General features: G+C 35.6%; 1 protein-coding gene across 1 annotated transcript in view; it reads left to right on the top strand.

Moving 5' to 3' along the window:
* The window catches only part of LOC129230178 (uncharacterized), a 222247-nt gene that overhangs the window by 90506 nt on the left and 105427 nt on the right, over positions 1 to 26314 (top strand). Inside the window, exons 8-10 of the mRNA XM_054864581.1 lie at positions 12603 to 12853; positions 14230 to 14319; positions 14417 to 14504. Coding sequence (XP_054720556.1) covers positions 12603 to 12853; positions 14230 to 14319; positions 14417 to 14504 — 429 coding nt within the window. The remainder of the gene's footprint in view (positions 1 to 12602; positions 12854 to 14229; positions 14320 to 14416; positions 14505 to 26314) is intronic.

Here is a 26314-nt window from a genome sequence, read left to right as displayed (position 1 = left end):
TAAACAAATTTCATGCGCCGAGCCTAAAATTTTGCACTTTTTTGCGGAGCCCATCAACTTCGTGTTAACAAGGTTTGATTGTTACAAAACCTGAGTGCAGTGGCGTACCAAGAGGGATGGGGGTCTATCTGGTATTAAAATTGAAGTTTCTCAAACTATCTGTACGTACCATATATTACAGTAATTACTTTAAGAGGTACATTTTTACATATTTTAGGTAGTGTTGGTTTGATTTCGGACACTATTGTAAATACCACAGAAAAAACATGTTTTTAAGTGAAATTAAATAAATACAATATTTTTAGTAAAATTGTGCTTTGTCAGAAAATATCAAAAACAAAAAAAATCTTAAAATTATATTGTATCTTAGAAATTTATTGCATCTGAACATCCAAGTATATATTTAAAAACATATAAAACAAATTAAAGCAGCTAATTCTAATCTAGTTGTATAGAAATTACAATTCTTCATTAAAAAATTTAATTAGTACTCATGAATTGAAATATTTTTAAAAAATATTAGAAACTACATTTTAGTGACCTTTTATGCATGTGTAGAAATGAGGGAATTCAAAATATAGAACAATTACTTATTTAAATGGAATAAATGATTATTTATCCACTGAAAGCCAAATAATATATAAATATGAAACTCTCTACAGCTTTGATGTAGTTTTTTCATAATGATTGAATGACTTTAGTGCCATTCCATGATCTGAAACTAAATTACAGCCAATATAAAAAAATAATGACACTTTTTTCTCCAAGTTATCAAGCTTATATATATATATATATATATATATATATATATATATATATATATATATATATATATATATATATATATATATATACTGCTCGACATTGAAAATGCAACACCAAGAAGGAGTGGTCAGAAAGTGATTTGGGAAAAAGACAGAGAGCAAGGAATAATAAATGATCATAATTTCGAAATGATAGGCAGAGTACAGAGCGAGAACGGCGTCGGCTCAGTAGGACCACCGCGGACAGCGATACACGTCTAGGCATAGAGTCAATAAGGGTGCGGATGGTGCCCAGAGGGATGCCTCTCCATTCCCTTTCAACCATTTGCCACATTTCTTCTTCTGAACAAGGCAGGGACAGAGTCTGCAAACGGCGTCCAATCACATCCCACACATGTTCGATTGGTGACAGGTCAGGAGAGTATGGTGGCCAGGGAAGCATCTGTGTGCCTTGGAGAGCATGTTGGCAGTGCGAGCACTTTGTGGTCGGGCCATATCTCGCTCAAAAATTGCATTAGGTAGCCCTTGAAGGTAAGGGATTGCCACCGGCAGCAGTACATTATCCAAGTATCGTTAGGCCGTAAAAGTGCCCTGAATACGAATTAGAGGTGATATGCTATTGTACGCAATTGCGCCCCAAACCATTATGCCACGTTGTCGTGAGGTGGGACGTTCCACAGTTACTGCTGGATTAGATCTGTCTCCACGTCGACGCCACACACGTATGCGGCGACTATCACTGGATAAACAGAAGCAGGATTCATCTGAGAACGCGACATTTCGCCATTCGGTCATCCACGTCGCTCTTATCCGGCACCATACTAAACGTTGCTGTCTATGTTGTGGGGTTAATGGCAGTCTTCTTAGCGGACGACGTGATTGCAGACCACGTGCGACCGAACGACGGGAAATGGTTCTGGTTGACACGGAAACATTCAGGGTATCTTGCACCTGCTGCAGAACCGAGGAACAAGTGACTTGTGGGTCTGCTACCGCTTGTCGGTGGATGCGTCGATCCACGCGTTCTGACGTCACTCTGGCTGCCCCTGCACCCCTCAATCTTGCCACGTTTCGCTGTTCCAACCATCTTTGGCACAGCCGATGCACCGTGCTCACATCCATGTGGATATCAGCTGCGATTTGACCGTACGTTTCAAACTCCCCTTCTCAGTTCGATCACCATACCTCTCGTAAAATCATCTATCTGCTGGAAATGCCTTCGTTGACGGCGACCTGGCATTCTCTCGCGTTACACGTATCCTCCAAGACAAAAACAAAATTTCTTCGATAATTCTCCAGACAGAAATAACGTTACGAATATTGCCTATTCTGCAAATTCCTTCTCAGTCTCCCTCAGTATTATGCAGAAACTATTTTCAAAAAGCTTTTTTTTTTTTGCTTCTACATTTGATGACATTCCTTTGAGTTATGACTGGAAATAAAATGATTTTTTTTGGTAGTGCTTATAAATTTCTTTTTATAACAATACCAGCTCCTAAATAAAGAAGTTTTTCATGCAATAGATTTGTTGAACATTTTTAATGTAAAATAGGTTTTTCAATGAACTTTTCAGAGAAAAATATTATTAAATATTCATTACGTAAAACTAAAATTTATTTATGCGCACTTGATGTTTCAGAAAATACGAAATGCCTAGATCCGTATCAGTTTAAAACGTTTTATTTTTTAATAATAAACTTATAATTTGAGATTAATTGATTTTTATTCAAAAATTATTTTTAGTTGGACATGCTTTTGAGACTTATTGCTATGATACTACCTGCTTTATCAAAGTTCGAGTCTTATTAAGGACTCTTAGTTATGGCGCACTGGATAAATTTACAAAAAAATTGGTTTGGTTTGGGTTCTTTTGTCACAAAAAAAAAAAAAAAAAAAAAAAAAGAGAGAAAAATAAGGAAAAAGTATAAAGTAATGAAAAACATTATTTACATATAATTTACTTACACATAATGAAGCACAAGTTAAAATAGTTTCTTTCGAGCTATTGCTTCTGCAAATTGTTTTATGATGTCATCAAAATTTATATGCTTCTCAATGGATATCATTGCTAAACTTGATAAACGAGATTGGCTCATAGTTTTGCGAAGATAGTTCTTGATTAATTTAAATTTGGAAAAACTTCTCTCACAAGAAGAAAAAGGGACACATGCTGTCAAAAACAGCCTGAGAGTGACACACACGTTTGGCACTGATTCGTTAAAATCCATTTCAAATATGAATTGGAGCATTTTCAAAGATGACCATGAAGCTGCATCTTCTTTCAAAACGCCAGATACTTGAAGATGCCTTCGAAGTCTCTTTATTTCGGGAACTATTTCTTCCTGCTGAACATCATCAAACGTTTCGGTAAGTTGTTGGGAAAGAAGGGGTACCCATCGAGACTCCCCGCCCTGCTCCACCCGAAGGCTTTTTCAGGGAACTAGCTAAAGCTAGGAAGCCTCTCGTCGTCTAACCACAAGTATGATGCCAGCCAGCGATCTGGCTGCGTTCCTCTGTTTTATTTTGAGTAAATTACAGATCTACCGGTCGGAACGGTAGTGCACTATTACAGAAACTCTTGGTTAAATAGTAATATATACAGGACGTTGCCAGCCGCTATGCTGGCGGGTGCTGGGAAATAACACTGCCTACAAGTAGGAGTTACATATCCGGTCCCAGCTCCGGGTAACCAGGCGCAGTCTTCATCTGTTGGCTGTCCTCAGTGTTGTCAAGGTTTGGTCTTCGTCCGTCGCGTTCGGGAGGTTGTCGGGGTCGTCCTTGATGGTGTTAATCTGTTGCGGTGTCCTGTTGGAAGAAAGGGGAGGCAGTAAGTGTTCTCTTAATGGCGTTACAGTAGTTAATGAAATCCGCATTACAGAGGTTACCGCTAGTGTCCAGAACTGGGGGGACTCTGTCGCCTATGGAAGTTCTGCAATTATCTGTTAGAGAGCAATTATTTAAGTAATGGTCTCTATTGTACCGAGTGTGTCACATACTGTGCATATCGAATTTTGAGTAATATTGAATCATCCTGGGGTGCTCCCCAAAGTGGGTGACTAGAATTAAAATCTCCTCCGATGATAAAACTGTTTAGTGTTGAGGTTAAAGTCTGCAGGTCGTAAAATGTTTGTCTAGCTTTTTCGAGGTCTCTATCTATATACACAGATATAAAGCTTATCTCTTTATTATTTCTTTTAATTTTAATTGCCATTATATCTCTTTTCTGAGTAGTAACTGTAACGTTTAAGCTAGGTTCAGTCACAATTATGGCTACTCTCCCATCATCAGAGAAGTAATTTGACCAAGCTAAAGGGACATTTTGTAGTTTGTTATCTTGGATTAAGGGTTCTTGAATGAGAATGATTTCAGGGAGTGGGGAGAAATGTGACTGGGAGCTCAGAGCTTCGAGAGCCTTTCTACAGTGATTTACATTGATTTGATAGATGTTAATGTCGAATGTGATAATCTATTGAATCTATAATTTTATTAAGATGGAATTTGTAGATGGGGCAATCGGGACTGGTGGGCTCGTGCATCACGTCTAGGTCGCATTTCTCCTCTTTGTTAGCTGTGCCACAGTTGGTACAGTACGGTGTTTCAGCTTTGCACTCAGCCCTCGTATGATTACGAGAGCATTTTGTGCAAAGCTGATCCCTAGATCTACAATTTGTGCTGATATGGCCGAATTGTAGGCAGTGATGGCACCTGCGGGGATTCAGGTACTCCATCACCTTAAATGCCTTCCAATTGGCCGTTATTTTTTTCCTCTTGTTGTTAATCAAGTTATGGTAATTCAAGCCATTGACCTCGAAGACAGAGTGAAATTCCCCCTCTGTCTTCGCCTTGAATTTGAATTTGAATTCCCCCTCCCAGAATCGGTATTTAATGTCTCTACCAACTATGGAATGTCTTCTTCGGTAGTATTGTAAACAATTATTCTAGGTTTTAATACAAGAGTTCTTTTTATATGGAATATATTGTTTAACTCGTCTATTTTCTTGAATTCCTGAATTAATTTGTCTATATCCTCAGGGGTTTTCCCCTCTACTACGAGGTTATTATTTCTACTCTTGCGAACGTTAGAAATGTTTATCTTCTTATCTCTATGTTTTAGGTGTTTTTCTTAAGGCCAGTTCAGTATGTTCTGCTCCTAAGACTCCTTGTTGATCAGAGATTACTGCCATCCTATGTCTAATGGGGATTGGCCTGCGGTCTATGGACTTTGCAACCTCAGCAAAAGACTTAGGGGGAGGAGCCATAGCCGAAGGAGGCAGGGGGGGGGGAACTCAGGGGGGCAGACTTAAGTTTATCTAACTCAGCAAGTGCTTGCTGGTACTTGGCAGCTAAGACCATAAGCTGAGTATACATCCCTTCTACATTGTATGTTACGTGATTGAAGGTTTCCCTACTCATCTTTTTATTTATCTTACAACAGTTGCTTATATGGTCAAGTACTTCTCCTCTAAATATAGAGCCCCTCACTACTTCTTCGCAATTGAGGAGGTTAGGGTTGGTAGGGGGGGTATCTTTTATTTCGGCATGCACCCTGAGGGCCTCCGCCAGTCTAAGGCCTGCCTGATTCCCAATCATGTCAAGTATGCCTGATGCGAACGTGGAGTCTAAATCAGAAAAAGCGTCTGCGCTTTGGCCCGAAGGCGAACTAACAAAACCTGTGCGCATTATATTGTACTATTCATAAAATTAAACCACGGTACCTTCCAGGGATGTCCACGCCCGCTACATGGGTCCCCAAGACTTTCTGACGTAAAAGGCTGAACCGCCGTGACTTCTGCTAACAGAGGAGGGGGAGGAAAGAGGGATACGTACCCCAAATTGGGCACGGCCAAGTGAAGGGCACCGAAGTGATCCCCCACCCGGGGATTTCTCGCATTCCTTCATCCTCCCCCCTCTGATAGGGCTGACGAACTAGCCAAGGTCTGCCTGATTTACAACAAATCAGGAAAGTCAAGGACCCGCCTACACTCAAATCAGCAAAGCCCTGAAAGAAGGGCTGCCCTATGGGCAAAAGCTGCCTGCTGAAAAGGGGGGGGGGAACAAAAGAAAACTGAAAGTCACGGCAGGGCAAAAACTCCCTCCCAATTATCTAACAAAAGAAATGGAAAAAAAAATAAATAAAAAACTAAAAAAAAGAGAAAAAGGGGAAACAAGAAAACCATACACCTCCTACCACTAAAGTTCTCTGTACTAAAAAAAACAAAATTAGTAAAAAACTGCTAGAAAAGAACAAGACTTTACTGAAAAACAATTCAAACAAAAAATAAACAAACAGACAGAAGATCCAATTATTAGAAAAACTAGCCACCTTATTTAAAAAAAAAACCAAAGATAAAAAAAACTCTAGCCAATTAAGAAAAGAATACCAGAAAAGTGGTAAAAAAAACTTAAGAAAACAAACAATTAAATACTTCAATAGAGCTTTAATAGCTTTTGTAGAGAAATACAACAAACAAAGAAAAAAAGGAAAAAAAATAAATATAAAAAATAATAAAGAAAAGAAAGTTAAGACCCAAAAAAAACTTAGAGAACGTCCTAAAAATGGCAGCCCCTAAAAGGCATGGCTAAAAAAAAAAAACTATCCAGCGGCCTGTCAAAGAGCAGCCCTCGGTCCAGTCGCAAGTCCCGATCGACCCCCACCGTCGCAGGTACGGGCCAACTGCAAATGCAGTCCCGACGCGGGGCGGTGACGAGTAGTCTTTCGGTCCCTCTTACCGGTCCTACTCTGCCCGTCTCCTCACCAGCTGGGGAAAAAGGGAGGGAGGCTCCATCTTAAGGATGGAGCCTTAGTGAGACTAGACCCGCGCTTGTGTGCAATAAGGCGGGATTCCCTACACGGAATTCCAGAGGTCCCCTCACTGTCCGGTTCGAGCGACTGAGGCGCGCGCAGAGCGAAATCAATGCGGTCCCCAGAACCAGTACTCGTCGTTACAGCAAGGAGGACTACCTTCCTTCCGTCCTACAAACTCTACGGGTGAGATACACCAGAATGGGTCTAGTCACGGGGAGCCCTAACGGGGTCTGTCTAGATCGCCCTGATGACAATCTCAGAAACTGACAGACCCGGGAAACAGCTAAGGGTTGAGAAAGATTTAGTACGGGTTCGCCGACCGAAGCCAGCTAGCAAAGCTACTGAGTTGTTCACGGGCAGAGTTACAATGCTCATCCGTTCCCCTCTCAGTATATGCCTTACTCCCTCGAGTCAAAAGGAAGGAACCGCCCTGCCAAGGCAAGGCTTCGAACCCCCTGATTCAACAGCTACAAGACACAAGGTCTCGTCGCCGTATTCTCCTGGGCATCTGCTCTCTCAAGCCCCCGCGGCACGACAAGCCACTTTCTCGATGCGGGGGGGGGGAAGGGGTAGCTGATTATCACTCGATTCTAAAAGATGCATGAACTGAATAACAGCAAACTTCTCATACACCCTTTCCATAGAAGTTGTCCGATCCTTTAATTCCACGTACAGCTTGTGTATGCATTCAAGCATAAAACGCTGCTGTGGTGTCAAGCCAGCATCTTTGCTCTCTTCACCTGGCGTTATTTTCTTAAACCGCTTTCGTCCTCTACTTTCTCTGTCTATGTTTAATTCAACACAAGTTGAAGTCGCAAACTCTGATGCATTAAAGGCGAGTTCTATACGAGCTTCTTTAAAAAATGTTTTCAAACTTTTTAATTTTGTGATTGACTTTTCCAACGTGATACCTTGTATCTGTAAGAATTTCTAGGCTAGATTCACTTCAATTAAAACGTGGTACCACAAGTGCAGGAAGCAAAGGAAATTACAAATGTTTGTAATTAGCACCTCTGCTGCTCATCGTGTATCAAGATTTTCTGACCTGTCGCATAATTTTTCAAGAGCTTCAACAAAATTTTCGCAACGTTGAAACACGGGTTTCACGCATCGAAATGGGAACTCCACCTCGTATCGCTTAATCTTTTTACTGTTAGTCCAACAGTTTCTAATAATGCATCCCATCTATGCGTTGAAGTTGAGAAAACCCTACATATGCTTTCCATCGTCCCGAAATATGTAATTACGCAAAGGAACAGTCGCAAAAGCGTGTACTCCACACAAATTTAGTGAGTGGTTGGCGCATGGAACAAAATGGGCTTTTGAATCAATTTCTTTTTCTTTGGCTTGCACTCCTGAATGAATTCCTGACATATTGGCAGCGTTGTCGTAGCCTTGGCGTCGACAAAGTGTCAAGTCAAGGCCATCCTTTTCAAGAGCTTGTATGATGGTTTCCACTATGTCACTAGCCTTTTTTCCACAAAGGGGAATGAAACTCAAAAAAGATTCTTTAATTTCGACTTTCCTGTTTTCTATATGGACGAGATTTTATTATTTCTCTCAACTGCTCAGTATGAGATATATCTGGTGTGCTGTCTAATAGTATTCCAAAGTAATTGGTTTGTTTAAATTCTGCTACTATCTCAGTTTTTATGCTGTTTCCTAAGAGGAAAATAAACTAATTTTGCATTTTTGGTGATAAATATGATATCGAAATTTTTCCTTCTTTTAAAGACTGCTGATAACCGAAGTAACCGAATGTTGTGTTCTTTCAAACAGGATCGTAGTTAGATAACAGGTTGACCAGTTCCAGGAAATTTCCCCGTTTTTCTGACTCGATTTACTCGTTATGTCCACGAAATGGCAAGTTTTGCTTGGTCAAAAAGAGAGTGACATCTAGCAATCGATACAAGATGTCCCCTTTCCTGTTTGTCTCTCTTTCCATAAATACTTGCTGACCAAAGTCGATAGTTTTGTTTTGTAAAAGGCCGGCTGCCTAAATTTTCCACTTTTCCAGATTTGTAAGATGGAATCTAGATGATCTGGAAGGATCTGAGATCCTTCGTGGTCGGCCACTTTGGGGTTTAGTTTCCACCAAGAGTTAAAACCTGTGATGAATTTGGATGAGTTCATGTCTTTCTCATCCGAGGCAAAAAGTCTGCAGCAGAAACAAAACAAAGATTTTTTTTGCAGGAGAATAAACCATCCATTTTTGTAAAATTTTCTCTCCGCTGGGAAGATGCTTATAAAACCATTTTTTATTCAGTTGGCGGGTTTGATCCTTAGGGTTTTCTCCAGCTTTCTGAACTGACTCGAAGGGTCCGTCCAAGTTTTGATACGGTTCACTACCACTTTTAATAATTTGCGTCCGTATTTCATCTGGTAATGGTACTGGCCAATCTCCTACATCAGAATGTTGATTCATTTCATCAAAAGAATCCGAATATCAACCATAGCATTTTGCTGATTTTGTACTAACGGAGCTATTACTTCGACACCATCTTCGACAGTATCTACTTTTCTATCATTAGTTGAAGAAGTCTTCTTGGCTTGATTGAGAAGGCATTTTCTGAGCACATTCAAAAATAGGAGATCTGACAGCGACAACGTCAGTATCATTTACTTTTCTGTCATCAATTGGAGAACTTTCTTCTTGACTTGATTGAGAAGGCATTTTTTGGACAAATTTCGAAATAGAACAAGACAATTGTTCCATTTCACGCTCTTTAGCTTTCTTTTTCTTAGTTTTTTCCCATCCACTAAAATAGTTGCGTTTCATGTTGATAACAATAACTGAAAATACGGAAATGTAAAAAATAAAATATGATAGACCATATTCAAAAAATACAAAGTTCCTAATTACATCATCCGTTGCGCACAATAGCCAGTTAGAACAATTGCAATAATTAATGAGTGCATCATTGAGAGTAAGAAGGTTTTGGCTATTTTTCGTCAATCGCTATCGCCAAGAACTCAAATATTGAGAGTAGAGAGAAGAAACTTCAACCGCGTGGTAAAAATTGGAAAAGAAAAAAAAAATTCCATTCGTTTCACTTGTTGAAATTGTGTTTTTTTTTTTTTTTTTTTTTTTTTTTTTTTTTTTTTTAATTAGAACATCAGTGTTTTAAATGAAAATTTGAGTTCCAGACAAATGATGATGGTAAAGAATATTTTTCAGCGAGAATATGAGATACTTATTTATTAATTAAATGCTGATTTATGTAATTTAATCAAGCATTCACTTTTTGTACTATTTTTTTCTTTTCTTTTTTTAACTTCTTTTCTTAGATAGCAAAGTTTAAGCTTTCTAAGTTCCATAAGATTTCTGGGGGTGTACTTTCTAAATGTTGACACAATTATTTTACAGATTATTTTTTGTAAAAATCCTGAAAGTATTTTTATTTTCAAGAAATTTAAATATATTTAATTATTATTAACTTTTTATTTTGCACCTAATTATTTATTGAAAAATAAAAATTCCAAGGAGAGCCATATATTATCATCCGCAAATGTCCGCGAAAAGCGGAGACATAAATTTATCGTCCACGAAATTTTTTGATCGCACCGAACCCCCACCCTCTTTTCAAATAGTTAAATGTTTTCTTCTCGTGATAAAAGCTTGTCAAAACGAAAGAAGAAACAGCTTTTAGTGGCATTCTGTCATCGAATCTTTAAAATCTTGACTATTTTGCGTCAGTTCACTTGCTCTTTTTTAAAGGAATTTATGACATTGAAAAAGCTTTATAAAGAGAAGAATATTTATCTCTGATACTTAAAGAGCTATTATTTTTCAATCGTATTTAGTTGACACGCAAAGCAAAGTTTTTTGAACATAAAAAGCAGACTTTTGACATTCGCCTGGTTCCGAATTTTCATTTTATAAAATAATTTAAAAAGTTAATTGCAAAACAATTCTCCATTTCCAACTACTAAACTCATATGATTAATTAAAATATCGTGACTCACTAAAATTCAATTGGCGATCTATCTATCATCGGGTCGCAACCTTTAGTTTCAGAAACGGTGGTGTAAAAATTTTTTGTAAAAAGCTGTTTAAGTCATGAAATGGTTACAAAAGTATACAGTGAACAGAAACGTTTATGCACTGCAGATTTAATTAATTTTAAGATAAAAATTAGCTTTTACACACAAAAAAAAAAAAAAAACCGTTTACTATTGCTTTGAGTAAGACACACCAGAGAAGTATTTACCTGATAACATCACCTAATCTCAGTGAAAAATATTTTTAAAACATGCTTACCTAAATAAGGATGAAATTCAAACGTTCACAGTCTAAATAAAACTTTTCTGCTAGGTCTCACTGAGAAAAAAAAGACGCTCTTTATGTTCTTCAGACAAAAAATGCCGAAGTATTGACCAATTAAACAGTTTTAGGCTGTCGAAAGGGGCATAGCACAAAGAAAATCCCCATCGCTTGAGTCAGAAGGGGTCCGACTTGCTCTTACAGAAGTTATAGCTTCGGGCAGGAGACGAAACTTATAAGCACAGAAGTGCAGCTGGTAAAAAGAAAAATTTATCTGGCTGATTTTTCCAACGCCACAAATGATAGACAACTGCTCATTTAGGAACGGGTTTTCTTGGCTATATGTTTGAATTTGGTTTCAAAAATAGTGTATGAATTAAGACTAGACCATCGTAGTCTTAATACACAAAACAAAACATAAAACAGATATTTTAGCTGTATACTGTAACGATCAAAAATTATAAGCGTGCATTTGTTATGCATTAGTTTTTTTTATAAATTGTTTGAAAAAAAAAAAAAACATAAAACTAGCACTTAACGAAATCAAAGCAAACGATTTTTATAGGTTTGGTTAATTTAAAAATTTGGGGCCCCCATTAAATTCGTGGCCCAAGCGCTCATGTGCCGTTGTACACTAGGACGGGTCACTGAAAAAAAGGTCATATTTAACAAAATTTATAATATATTCTCGCATATATAGGTAACTGATTAATATTTCTAATCATGATGTATATGACAGGTCTACTTGAAAAAATAAGATACAGTTTCGGGGCCTATGTCAAAGCGGGGCCTGTGGGACATAATGTGCCCTCTCTTTGTTTAGGCAAAAGTCACTGTGAAAATATTCATTCTACATAAAAAGACAACTTTTTATTTATCTAAACCATGACATAGGGCAGGTCTGGCGAAAAAGAAAACGAATATCAAATTTTGGAGCCTATGTCAAAGCGGAGCCTGGGTATAATAAACCCTCCATTGATCCCGAAGAGGAATCTGTGAACAATATTTGGTCTTCAAAAAAAATTATGATTTATTAAGCCAACTTGTTTTAAACATTCAAACCATGATATGCAACAATATTGGTGAAAACCAAAAATTGAAATTTGGGGGCCTATGTCAAAGCGGGGCCTAGGGCGGACCGCCCCCCCCCCTCGGTACGCCACTGCCTGAGTGTTGATATAACAATAAAATGTACAAAATGATTTTCATTCTAAAGACTATTTCTATAACCTTGGTGCGCTCTAAAATATATGAAAAAAATAAATAAATAAATAAGTATACGATTTCTTGACGGTAACACACAAAAATTGAAGTTGATCTTAATATCTTTATGTTTATGTTAATTCAACTTCAGTTTTTAAGTGTTGCAATCAAGAAATCGTATACTAGTTTTATTTCATACGTTTTAGTGCGAAGCAAGCTTATTGAAATTAGTCTTTAGAATTGAAAAACATTTTTTATATTTTGTTTTAAAGTTTACCTATTGAAATTTATTTGAGGTGTGACTTTATGAAATTTAAAACATATTTACTTGGTACCTAGCCTTAATTGAAAAAAAAAGGTATCGACTTCCGTTTTAATATAAATGTATTGCACGTAAAGGGAGAATAGCTTATTGATTATTTGGCAATAGTTTTATAACTTGGCAACAAATTAATAAACGGAAGCATTGCAGGGGTAATGACGGAGAAAGTAAACTGAGAAAGTCTTTTAAAATAGATTTATATATTTTTTTTTAATTTAATTTTTTTTTTTTTTAAATTTGTAGATGATATGAGCATGAGACATCAAGCAGGGTGCATTTGCATCTACAGTTTAAAGTGTCCATCTTTCCCAGAAAAAATTATTTCTTGCAAATCGGGGGTGATATGCGTAGAGTTCAACGTTGGATGCCCGTATCTCTTGGTAGCTGGATTTGCTGATGGAGCAGTAGCTGTATATGATATCAGGAGGAGCAATTCAACACCTATTGCTATTAACAGAAACACTAAATTGGAGCATATCGATATTGTGATTCAGGTTGGAAATATAAATTTTCTAACTCAATTGTTAACATTTTTTGACACAAATGAGGTTATTCACTATTAATAACAGGTAGGGTAATATAGCGATAAATAAGGAACTTAAGGATAGCAGAAGAGTCTTAAGGCGCTATACTGCACCAAACGATCGTTTGAAAGTCCAAAGATTGCGAAAAAGGTATGAAAACTAGAATATTCTGGAGTATAAAAAAAAGTATCTAAATCATCTAGAATTTTGAAAGCTTTCTTAAATTAACAGGTAAACGAAGTTTTAAATTTAGTATAGCTACAGTGAAGTGCCCATATTTGGGACAGTACGCAAACTTGGGACATTTTGCCGAATTTAGTTTTGAGGGTTCGTATAACTTCGGTATTTCGCCAGTGAAAAATTAATGGTGTTACAAAACAAATGAATAGCTATCTTTTGAGACTATATGAATTAAACTTCGGGGGGGGGGGGGGGGGGCATCAGCATTATGTATCAGTTTAGTAAGTTTGAAAATTTCGAAATAGTATGCGATTTTTAAGTATGGAAATAGCTTTGGTTACCTACGCTAAGTGAGCAGCATTAGCTTGAATTTGTTTCACACTTCATCTCGGCTACGTACCTGTGCCTTATTTGTGCAAATTCATTTCCACTAATTTATTCATAAATTTGAGAAATTGCAAATACGCTCTTGTTCAGGTAAGTTAGGCTACTAAGGTATATTGAGGAATAAATAATAACATAAATTGAGAAGTGTATAACTGTATTAAGAAAAAAGTACAGATAAAAAGTTTTTACAATGATTTCTATTCTGATGACAAGAAATGTGTCATTTCATAACAGAACAGAAGAGTTCTCATTGTTAAAAAATAAATAAGTAAATAAATGGAATCTATTGATGAGCAAAAAACGTTTTGCCAAAATACTACATATATTAACAAATAAATACCTTTGTGATGAAAATTCAAAAAATCGTAATCCAACGTCAGAAAGCACAAATATTGCAAAATATTTTTTGAACTACATATATTAGTTCTACTAATGAAAATGAGTCTCAAAGTTTAGATGATACGATACTAATTTATTTGTTGTGAATTTCACGTATTATGAAGGAATGAAAATGAATGTTAAAAGATGTGAATCATTTAATCCAATAATGAAGCTCTCATGGCAAACTATCAAATTAGTCGAAGTCGCAAAAATCGTTAACTTCATAGAATCAAGGGCGCTTAATTCATGCCTTTACATCATACTTTCTGAAGAGAAGGAGACAGCTTACCGCTCCCTAAAGAGGTTCGCTGAATTTATCCTACGAATATAAATTATTGCTCATAATAACTTTGTTTTGCCTTCATAAATGAATTTTATTTATTTCTTTTTCTCAACAGGTACGCTGGCTGCCGGATAACATGGACGGTCAACGAAACTTCTGTTCCATATCGGCGGATAGCAAAGTAATAAATTGGCTATTGGCAAAGGTAATAAATTAACGTACAACTGGACAAGGTATTTTTTCACACAAGATTAACAGTGCATATAATATTATTCAACTATCTCTTTACCTTTCTTTACTAGTCTGAATTAATTCCATCAGAAGTTATTAATCTGAGAAATAGTGATCCCTCAACTGAAGTTGCTGATTCTTCTGATATAGTAGCTGGAAGTAAGTACAACATTCAACCAAGAAAACTTTTTTAATACTAGATGTAAAATCATTAGAAAAATCAATATTTCTAAAAGGATAAGTACCCTACTTAATGGAGTGAATAAGAAAAGGAAGGAGAAAATTTTGACAAGATGATAACGAATATATAAATAATTTGCTAATTACATAAATAGTTTGCTCCTAAAAACTGATGGAAGACTAATCAATTCAGGTACGGTTTTTGATTTGATCCCTTCCATATTTTCATGAAACTAGAAACGACATTTTTTCCCCAGAACTAGGGAGCTTTACCCCTGCTCGGTGGTGCTCACCAACCCACGCAGATTGCTTCGCAATCTTATTTGAATCACAGAGATTTAAATCGGCTATTAGAAAGAAGGTTAAAAAACGCGATACGAGTTCCATTTCGAGCAAAATGAAAATTCCCTTCTACCTTGTGTAGAAAATAGATTTTAAGTAAAGCGCTCATAATTAGAACACAATCTTGCTCTCAATCGAAGACAAAAAGAATTTACTGGAAAAATACATAACCGAGACATCAAAAGGGGGGAAAAGCACTTTGAACAGCATTGCTTTACTTGATAGCAGAAATGTGAGCGTTTTTCTCATCGCGGGAGTGCTGGTGGAATTTTTCTTTTTCCTTCGACTAAGAGCGGCCTCCTCCTGAAGCGAGATTTGTCTTTCACCAGTTCACAGGTATGTACCTAAATGGGTTAAAACTAATAAATAAATCGCTTACATATCATAGTTGCTTAATTTGAGGTAATGTGAAAAAAAGTATAAAGCTCGAGTTCAAAAGCTACTCATTTTAACGCGAGTTCAGGGGTTCTACTTGTAACTCCCTAAAACTTCACGTGATCCGATTAGGAAATAGTCGGTTGCCACAATTTGGGCGACCTACTCTCAAAGCCGCGAGATCCGACAGAGAATTTTCTCTACTTCATTTTTCCAAACATTTACCTTGTAGAGTTAGTCTTCGATTAGCTTAGCCTCGCATCTAAAGAAGAAGATGGCAAAAAATATTCGGGCATCAATTAAAAATGATTTCCCAAGAAATCATTTTTATTAGTGCTTTTCGGGATTGATTAAGTGCTAAACAACAACAAACTCACCGTGTAATATACAGAACTGTAACTGTACTTGTTCGCAATGTTTCTTGGTTGGTTAGTTGATTCTATAAGGTTTAATTGCGCAAGAGCCTTTACTTTGCCCAAATGGTTGTTTTATATAAAGAACAATGATACTAAAAATGTCTTGTAGACTAAAAGGCATTAAACTATTAGAATTGTGAAATAAATTGCCGGGAAGAACCAAAAAACGAAGTTTTGTTTCTTGACAATGAATTTAAGACTCACGGAAGAAAAACCGAGACTACAAATAAGCCGTCACCTACTTGGCGAATTAGAAGAGATCGCAAACAAACTGTTTTGTGAGCTCTTATTGGCTGGCGCGTTGGATTCAAATGGCTGTACTACTCTGTGCTACGCTGTTCGTAAAATTGAAAACACTTAATAATTTATAGAAATTATGACAAAAAAAAAGTTACATTTGCGTGGCTTTAACAAACTAATCCAATTTCTAAAATGAGATGCTTAATTTTTCTTAAAATTCGGACACCGTACTGGAAACTACTTCTTTTGCTTGGTCGAGCTTATTTCTCACCAGTCAAGAAATATTGCAGATAAGTATAGATCACTCAAGAGTTTAAATGATTTGCAAAAAATCTGAATGCTACAGTTGGTTGGTTTGATTAGGTTTTTGGCGCAAGAGCCTTAACAAGCTATACTACGCCAAAAAATTGTTAAACTTTGGGGGAAAAAAAAGCCAAAAAAGTTGGTTTCGTTAAGGAGTAGGGGGCATTAAACTTCAAGTGTTAAAAAAAAAAAAAGCCAAAATAAACACATAAACGAAGTTTGAAATTTTGAGTGACGTGCCGAAAGGAATATTTGGGAAACAATTTTGGGTTGTTTAAAAATGTAAATGACAAAACAATGACAAGACAAAAACAAGGACAAAAGGACGAGCACTAAATTAAAGACATAAAGCCAATCTCCTAAAGGAAAGGGAAAAATTTCGGATGGGGAGTGTGTCCCCTAACAGTTCTTTCAGAGACGGATTACAATGATTAAAGAATTTAAAACGAACAAGAGTGAAATTTGGACAATCAGAGAGGATATGCATTACCGTTTGGTTGGTTGGTTGATTTGATTTTTATGGCGCAAGAGCCCTTAAGGGCTATGCTGCGCCAAACGATTTTTTATTATATGCTATTTATTTTTCAATCAAGAGTAAAGTAAATAAAAGCACATTCTGAAGAAGAAAGCATAAAACTTCAAGTACTAGTATTAAAAAAGGTGCAGTCGATAAAAAAACATATGTGTTAAAAACATATAAACAATTTGAAGATAAAGACAAAATGGACGAAACAATATCTTGAAAAATAAGGAAAGGACGAAATCACATAATGACGTGACAAACACTAAATTAAAAAGGAGAATCCAATCTCCTGGAGGAAGGAGTACAGATTGCGATGGGGTGGCTCCCCCAGCAACTCCTTCAAAGATGGGTTAAAATTATTAAAATATTTATAACGAATTAGATTAAAATTTGGGCAGTTGCATAAAATGTGCAACACTGTCTGATTTACATCACATGTAATGCATGTTGGAGCTGGTTCATGACATAAGAGATATTTGTGGGTGAATCTGGTATGTCCAATGCGAAGTCGAGCTAATAAATGTGTTTATAACCAGAATACTTGCTTTTGATCTCATGAAAGACTTGTTGATGAACTGTATTAGCGGTAGTTTGTTTTGGGAATTCTGAGAAATCATTGATTATAGAAGGTATGACTTCGCACCATACTTCAATTAGTTTTATTGTGTTAACGGTTTTGAAATCTGATAGCTGCAGGTCTGAGAGTACCCGACGCATTCGGATCCCAAATGTTGGGGTCATCGAAGGCCGGAATAGAAATAAAGCAACATTAGATGGATTAAAAATATGGAGATGTAGTGGGTGATTGGTGCAGGGTTTTGTTTTGAATTAAAAATTTAAAGAAAGTTTGAGGCGTCTATTGTTTAGAGATTGTTCGTGTGCAAGGATATGAAGACTGTTGATAGGCGAAGTTCGAAATGCTCCTGTGCAGATGCGCAGTGTCTGATTATGTATTGGATTGAGACTTTTCAGATAGGTTTTTGCAGCGGAGCCATAAATTTGACATCCATAATCAAGTTTTGAGCGTATCAGAGCCCTGTATATTCTTAACAGAGACTCTGTATCAGCACCCCAAGAAGTGTTCGCTAAGACTTTAAGGATATTTAATTTTAATGAACATTTCTTTTTTAACTTTTGTATATGCGGTACAAATTTTAGTTTCTTATCAAGTGTGAGACCAAGGAATTTTCCTTGATCTTTTACAGCTATTGGTTGATTATTGAGGAGAAGATTTGGATCAGGGTGAAGCCCTCTTTTACGGCAGAAGTGGACACAGAATGTTTTTTGAGCAGAGAAAATGAACCCATTTTCTTCCGCCCATTGGGTTACTTTATTGATTGCAATTTGAAGTTGTCTTTCAACGATACTCATGCTCGTTGATGAGAAAGAAATTTGAAAATCATCCACGAACATGGTACCTTTTACAGCGGGAGGCAATTGGCCAATCAAGCTATTGATTGCTATAATGAATAGAGTTACGCTTAGTACACTTCCCTGGGGTACTCCTTCTTCTTGAATGAAGGTATCCGACAGAACAGACTTGACGCGTACACGAAAAGAACGATGTTTCAGAAAATTGGAGAGAAAGATGGGTAAATTACCTCGCAACCCATACTCGTGCAAGGTTTTGAGGATCCCATACCTCCAGGTACGGTCGTATGCTTTTTCAATATTGAAAAATACGCTCACAAGATGTTTTCGTTTAAGAAATGCTTCTCTTACTGATGTTTCGAGAAGAATTAGATTGTCTATTGTGCATCTGCCACGCCTAAATTCACTTTGAAATGAGGATATGAGATGGTGTGACTCCAGAATGTGCATCAGTCTGGCGTTTACCATCCGTTCCATGACTTTACATAGGCAACTAGTGAGAGCTATAGGTCTATAGGTCTCAGGTTTATCAGTAGTGTAAAAAGGACAGTTGAACGCCAGGAGGGGGCTCTAGGGCTCATAGCCCCCTCTCACTCTTCCTCCCCCTCCCACCCCCTCACGATCTTCCTCCGACCTCCACTTCCTCCGACCTTGGGTTGCGCGTGAAACTTGAAGAAGATGACGGGGTTTTCCCGTGATTTCGCCCTTCCTCGTTTTCGCTCGCGAAAGGTTACGAATAGTTTTCGCGCGTTTTTGAATATTTTCCCGCGCTTTTGGACTTTGTCGTTTTTCTAGTCATAGAAGACTAGGAGGTTTTTCACTTTTTGAATGGCAACGTCAAAGTTTTGGTTGTTATGACAACCAGAGTTTTTAGTTTTCGGTTGGCAACACCTGTTGCTATGCTTTAACTTATGCGGTGTTTAACGTTCATGGCGCCATCTATTGAGAGGTTGATTTTTTATTTTTTTATTTCTACGAATTTAATTATTTTTATTTTTACAGAGTGTTGAAGTTGGGAATCGAACACGCGTCCACCAAAAGGTCTTCGTAGTCGAGGGATATTGAGCACACGCGCTAACCACTCGGCTACGAAGACCTACATATGAGTACACTAATTGTCATCCCAATATAATTTTCACATGAGGTAAATGCACATGGTGCCATCTGTTGAGACTTTGAAGATTTTTCCCGCGTTTTTTGGACTTTATTTTTTTTCTTTGTAACCTTATATGATGGTTTTCGAGTGGCAACCTGTTTAGGGTATGGCAAAACGTCACAATTGTTGTCATAAGAATGTGTGATACTTTTTGTCATGCCATCCCTATAAAGTTGTTCAGAGTTATTTCGCGTTTTTTTTTTTTTATTTTTTATAGCTATTGATTAATTTATCGCACTCTAATTTAATCAAAGTAATTCAATGATCAGTAATTAACTTTACCAGTTCACTAAAAAACATTCAACGCGCAAATCATGCAACAAAACTTAGAAAAGCTAGTTTTTACAAACTTCGAACCATTTTCAAAATATATACACTCCTCAACAAAAGGAAAATTATCGTTTAACATTAATTCAAAGTCACAATCAAACATACCCTCACGTGTTTAAACATTTTCATACATTTACTATTTATCACATCGCTATATCCAAAATACATCATTTTCAACATAGTTATTTTTGATGAACAAAATAGTTTACACGAAAATACCTTAAATTTTAAACCATAAAATGATATAAATATCACAATTTAAAGAAAATTGCGAAAACTAACAGGAGTGTGAAAGACATGGTCTATTCACATAGAAGTATGGAGCGAAATGAATCGTTATTGTTAAAGATGCGATAAAAACTGTTTCAATGTAAGTATCATGACACCAATTTCAACTGACCAATTAAACTTGAGCTAATCCGAAAAGTTATGACATCACTTTCTTCAATTAATTTTATTAGGTGATTACTGATAAAGAAATGTATAATCTCGTTGATTCATCAACATGTGGTTTTTAATCGATGTGTTCCAGCTGAAATAAAGAAATTAATCATATGTTTATGTTTTTTTTTCCTGTTGAAATAAAGAAATTAATCATATGTTTTTTTTTTCCCCTGCTGAAATAAAGAAAGCATTTTTCCCTGCGGAAATAAAGAAATCAATGTATTCCTGCTGAAATAATGAAATCTTATCTGAAACCCCTTAAATACATTTCATTAAACTTTATAAACGAAATTAATAAGAATTTAATAACAAATTATACAATATATTTAAATTGAAAATATCTCACGGTAGTTACAATTTCCATTTACAATAACATGTTCGTAACACATATAGACCATCGTACACATAGTATGCAAATGTTCTAAGGTATTCATTCCGAGCTCATATCGGCCTAATGCTGTCTGCATTCGGACGACGTAGCCATGCAGTTCATGACACATTCCATACACTTTTAGGTGGACAACAAACTTTTTAAGTTCACTAAAAAATTCCCCTCGGCAAATTGGGCAAGTGGGGTTATTTATCCCCCAAAGTATTACACATTTCTCATGACATATAGGACCGCAATTCAACTTTATGAACTCACCATTCCCTTCAATCATGCATATAACACAGTCCTCCTCTTGGTTACAGAAATATCGACTTCTAATTTCGAAGTACGGGCCTTGATCGTTGATTGCGAAAAACTTTTCAAGTTCATCCCTAATCTCTTGCAATGAATTATACAATGCATTTCTTTCTTCATATGTATTATCGACACTTAACCTCAAAATTTCCTGACAAATTTCTTCAAACACTACCATGTGTTCAGCCATTTTCACCACACTTTGCAAATATTCACACTTCAGACCTGATCGAGCTCGTACAAACTTTCTAAAGCAAAATATCCATTTCAACTTTCGCTCACCTTGATTCACGCCCCGCTACACCTCCCCCTCTCTAGGGTCAATTGTGAACAACTCAGTGATAAGGAACGCGGTTGTAAGGCATTGACGATGGTATTAGTAAGTGCCCTGAGTCATCATCCCTCCAATTCCTCGTTCAAGGTCAAAATTGTAGCTTTCACCATCTGCTACGATTATAAATATTCACAAACTTCGATATAAATATATATTTATATATATATATTTTTTTTTCTACAACTTGAAATATTTTTTCAAACCATCCGTATATATATTTTATGATGATGTAAAAGGTGTGAATAATATTTAACACTTTGAATTCTTAATTACATATGCTTTTCATGAATTTCATTCCATTTAATTAACTCTAATAATTACTTTTTCATTAATACTTAACTTAATCATTTTTATCATACATTTATTCCAGTTACAAAATTATGCTTAAAAGTTATTTATTTTTCTTAGCACAAGAGATTTTAACATGTTCCTACTAAAATGCTTTTCACTCTAGTTTGAGTTTACTAAAATAGCAACTCATTTACGATTTAGATTCATTTAATCGTCTTTGATTCTTTTTCATTATTATTATTTTACATTATCACATACGTTATTATTTTTATACATTTATCCATTTAATTTTCCAAAATCTACAATCAATTTACTCTTCGTATTAATTAACACTTATCACTATCAAATATTTTCATGAATTTTAAAAATTATCTTCTTAAATAATTTTTTACTGTAACCAAATTTCCCACTCAAGTTATATTTCATCACTACATATGCTTTTCAAGAGTTTCATTTAATTCGATTCGTTTAATACATTACTTTTTCATTAATACTTAATCATTTTATCATGCGTTTTAACATTTTTTTTTTCACACTTGTAGGTCACTTAACATGCTTTCATTTATTCAAAAATGCTTCACCTGTTATTTTTCTTAATACAAGAGACTTAACCGTCTACAAACAACAGTATTCGAATTTAAAACTCATACCATTTTTTTTTTTCACACCATCATTGTTTTGCATCGAACTTAGAATTTATACTTTTCATGAGTTTCATTCAATTCGTCAATTTAGCAATTAACTTTAGTTATTCATTACAATTAATTCTTTTTTTTTCATTAACATTTTACTTAATCATTGGTGATTTACTATTTTCACAGGTATTAGATGTATAAAATTAATCACTTCTTACCATAGTTATTTTTTTTAACTTGAATAACATCACTCAATTCAATTCATTATTCTGATTCATTATTATTTTTGATGCATGCAAATGAAAACAAAAGAAATTAAATCAGATACATTTATTTAATCATTTACATTACAATTATTGGACTAATTATTTTTTTCGATAAACATATATATACATTTACTAATAACATAAGATTGAGGTACTTACAAATCGTCTGTGCGTGCTTTCAAGTAGTATATGTTAAACATAAGAATCTGATCGTCACTTAAACAGATATTTTTTGAGAGTTTTTGTGAGAGTTTATAAAAATCCATTGTCATGAAAATATATTCATTTTCGCACATTAAAGCAAATTTTTCTTTAACGTTTAAAGATATACATTCGTGTCTTCTTTGTGAAGGATGTTGCATTTTACATCCAGCACACTCAAAGTTTATGATAGTTTCACGCATTTCTTCAATAAAAATAAGAAAACTTTCATCAAATAATTCCGCTTCATCTATCAACATTGATTGAATGTTCTTCCTTTCCACACGTAACATTTCTTGAAAAAATTCAAAAATTATAACAAGGATGGATGCTTGAAATTTATCGTCTTTTTCCTTAAGCATTTTCACATCATCATCGCTGAGAAGAATAGGATTCTTTTTCATTGTTACTTCATTATCAACTTCATCAAGCTGATATATTTCACATCGTTTTTCCTTCGCGATCATCGCCACGTCAATTTCTGCGAAAAAACTACTGCTCACATAAATAGGAGAGAAATCCCACATTTTTGCTAAAAACACAATCCAGCTTGACGGTTGAAAGTTTATCGAAATGTTCAAAATCGAATTTTCGAGTTCGATGGAAATTTTTCCATTTGTTTCCAAACAAACATTAATCATAATACCACTTGGAAGTGTATCAATATTTTTTTTTCTGCTTTTCGAAGCGTTGTGGTGAATCTATGAGAAGCCGTTCTAACCAGTCTCCTTCGGGGATTATCTCGCTGAAGTTAGGTTGAATGGGAGTAGCATCCAGGGGAGGTCTTTCATTCACATCGGGAATAGGTTGGAACTCTCTTTCTTCACTCAAGCTTGTTGAAGACACGATGGGTAAAGGGTCCTCCTCTTGCGAAAAGAATCGACGTTTATGAGACAAAGGTGCCAATTCTTGCTCATAAAATACTAGCGAAGAATCACTTGTGTCGGATAAAGAGGACAATCTCGCGCGTTTTTGCTGCGGTTCGTCAGCTGTCGTCGGTGAACTCACACATAGGGGCGGTGCATCTTCGGGTTTCACATCGTTGACGGGGCGCAATTGTTGAAGTGGATCGTGTTGCATCAGCGGGCGTGGGTCGGCAAGGGCGCACATCTCAGACTGCTGAGGCACATCATCTGTGGGTTTCAGGCGGTCCTCTCGAGCTTGAACGATGATTTTTCGAAAAGTAATACTAATTCGAGAGCCTTGCACATGATGTTCGGGTCTTATTCCATGTCGATACAATTGATTCGTTCGAGAGATCATTTGGTATAATGACCCATGATGACATTGCAAATGGTAGGAAGGGTATCCATTTCTTTCAAACGTTAAAGTTCTTGTTGCACCCAAACTCACAGTTGTGATTGGGTGATTTTTATCCAAAGTTTTTTCAAAATCATGGTGCATCCCGATTGAAGCCGAGCCGCTGGGGTACAAATTCAGAAGAGCATAATTGTATGCTGTTCCAGTAGCATCTTCAACATCTTGCTTCATCTTCAGCATGGTAGGTGTCCATGGGTGGGCATGGTTTGAAGTCCCTGAGTATTCATAATTTAGACCGGCATCACCGAAGGCATAACTCTTACGCTTCGGAGTATATGATCGTCCATAAACTGTCACATTAATTTCTTGAAAAGGAGTATTAAGAAGTTCTTCAAAAATAATGTCAGATTCTTCTACAGTGTAGAATTTATCGTGAATGGATAAATTTAAGCCGTACTGGTTGATCGAATGCATTTTCAAATAAACTCAGAGCACGAGAGCAGTTCCTTACTACACTGGAATCTAAGAGAGAATGAAAATTTTATCAAGATAACAACCTCACTTCCAGTCGTGGCGCTGTAATCGCTCTGATTAATAATCACAAGATAGTTAATCATCAACCTTACGCGTCCAACTGAAGGGATATCGCTTATCAGATGATATCATGGTTCGAACATTCGCCAGCGGTTCACATGATGATTAATCATTGCTGATCAAGGTGCAATCGCTTATCTCACACATGCTTCCAGCCTCGACTGGACTTATCAAACTGAGGAACGCGCATGCGCTAGTTAGTGATATCATCACAATCCAATAAAAATCTTGAAATCACATCACTGTTTTGAACTTTAATTGGTCAGAAGTGATGTCACTTTTAAGATCCAGTATTGGTCGATTTCCTCTACGTCACATACCCTTGATTAATGAATTTAAACTTATTGGTTAACGAATTGACGTCATCGCGAGTATAAAAGGGCCTTGATTACGAAAATTACTCACTTCTTTCTTAGACTTTTGCCTTTGAAGACGTTTTCTCTTGCCTACGTGCTTTCTTGCTTTTAAGCTTATTTTTTTGAACTTGAATATTTTTAGCAGTTTTAGTAGTAGAAAATGTCTTCAAACATGGAAAACGCTGCCTCTACTTCTGGATCCAACGTAAGTTTAATTCTTAATTTGGTTTTATTCTTGTTATTCCTTTTACTTTTAATTCTTATTTTTGTAATTAATTTTTAACTTTGCAGTTAATTCTTAATTTTAGTTCGAAATTCTTAATATATTATTTTTCAAATTTAGTTTAACGTTAATTGATTAATATTAACTTAGCAATTGATTTTCAATTCTTAATTCCAATACTTGATTTTTTAACTTTGCTTTCGAATTTTGTAATTTAGTTTTTTGTTCACTGAGAATGTATTCTTTTTGTAGTTCATCGATTTCGGTTTGGATGTAGCTGAATGGGATCAATTGATGCGTGCCATTCCCGAAGACCAATTAAGACCTGCAGTTGTTATGCCTCCTCCTGGATTTGCACCAATTGTAAGTATTATTCCTTATTAATTATTGTAATTGATTTGGTGAATATGTGTTGTTATCATATTTTTGTTGAATATGTATTTATTATTTTTATTATTTTGAAAACAGGCCGGCCCTAGTACCGCGACACCTCTTGTTGCGCAGCCCGCTACCCTGATGGCCCCGGATGTATCGGGTGCAGTGCCCTCCCCCGCTGTCCCCTCCGGGTCGAAGACTGCTCATGTAAGTCCATTTCACATTTCAATGACGTTACATTTTCAGACATTAAACGTTTTTGATTGTTCATTACAAGTAAAAAATCTTTTTGATTGCTATAAGTAAAAACCTTTTTATAAGCTGAAAGAATACACTTGTATTAACATGTCTGAAACATAGTATCATTCTTTAAAAATCGCTATCTCTTACAATTGTTAATTTTTAAAATCTATTCAAAGAGAGAGAGAGAGAGAGATCCATTTTGGATGGGAAATGTATTTATGTGTTTTCAGGTTGGGGGAAAAATGTATTTTGTTTGAAACTATTTACGCTAGCCAAAAATTGTGATTGTTTTTGAAAGTCAGAGAAAAAATTTTACATGTTAGAATATTTTGTATGCTTTAAAAAAATTGCGTTAGAAAAATTATTTTGTAAAAATTTTGTTTGAGAAAGTTTCGCTTAATGAAAAGTTATTTTTGTTAGTTGAAAATTATTTTGTAAAAGAAAAAACTTATGTTAGAAAAAAAAAAAAATACTTTGTTAGTTTGAAAATTTGTTAGAAAAAAAAAATTGTTTGAAAAAAATTTTGCTGAATGAAAAGTTATTTGTGTTAGTTTGAAAATTTATGTTAGAAAAGTTTTGTTTAGTTAAAAATATTTATGTTAGAAACATTTATTTGATTACAAGTAGTTAAAAAATATTTATATCAGTTTGAGAAAAAAAATTTTACAAGTTAGAAAAAAATTTATATGATAAAGGTATAGTTAAAAAATTTCTGCTAGAAAATACCTGAGAAAAATATATATGCTGTTAATTTTACTAAATGAAAAAATTATTTGCAACGCAAGATTTCGCTTAAGGAAAAACACTTTTGTTTAGAAAGATTTTC

The sequence above is a fragment of the Uloborus diversus genome, chromosome 9, assembly GCF_026930045.1.
Source record: "Uloborus diversus isolate 005 chromosome 9, Udiv.v.3.1, whole genome shotgun sequence".
NCBI lineage: Eukaryota > Metazoa > Arthropoda > Arachnida > Araneae > Uloboridae > Uloborus > Uloborus diversus.
Note: the sequence above shows the minus strand (reverse complement) of the source record. Positions and strands in the feature narration are given on the sequence as shown.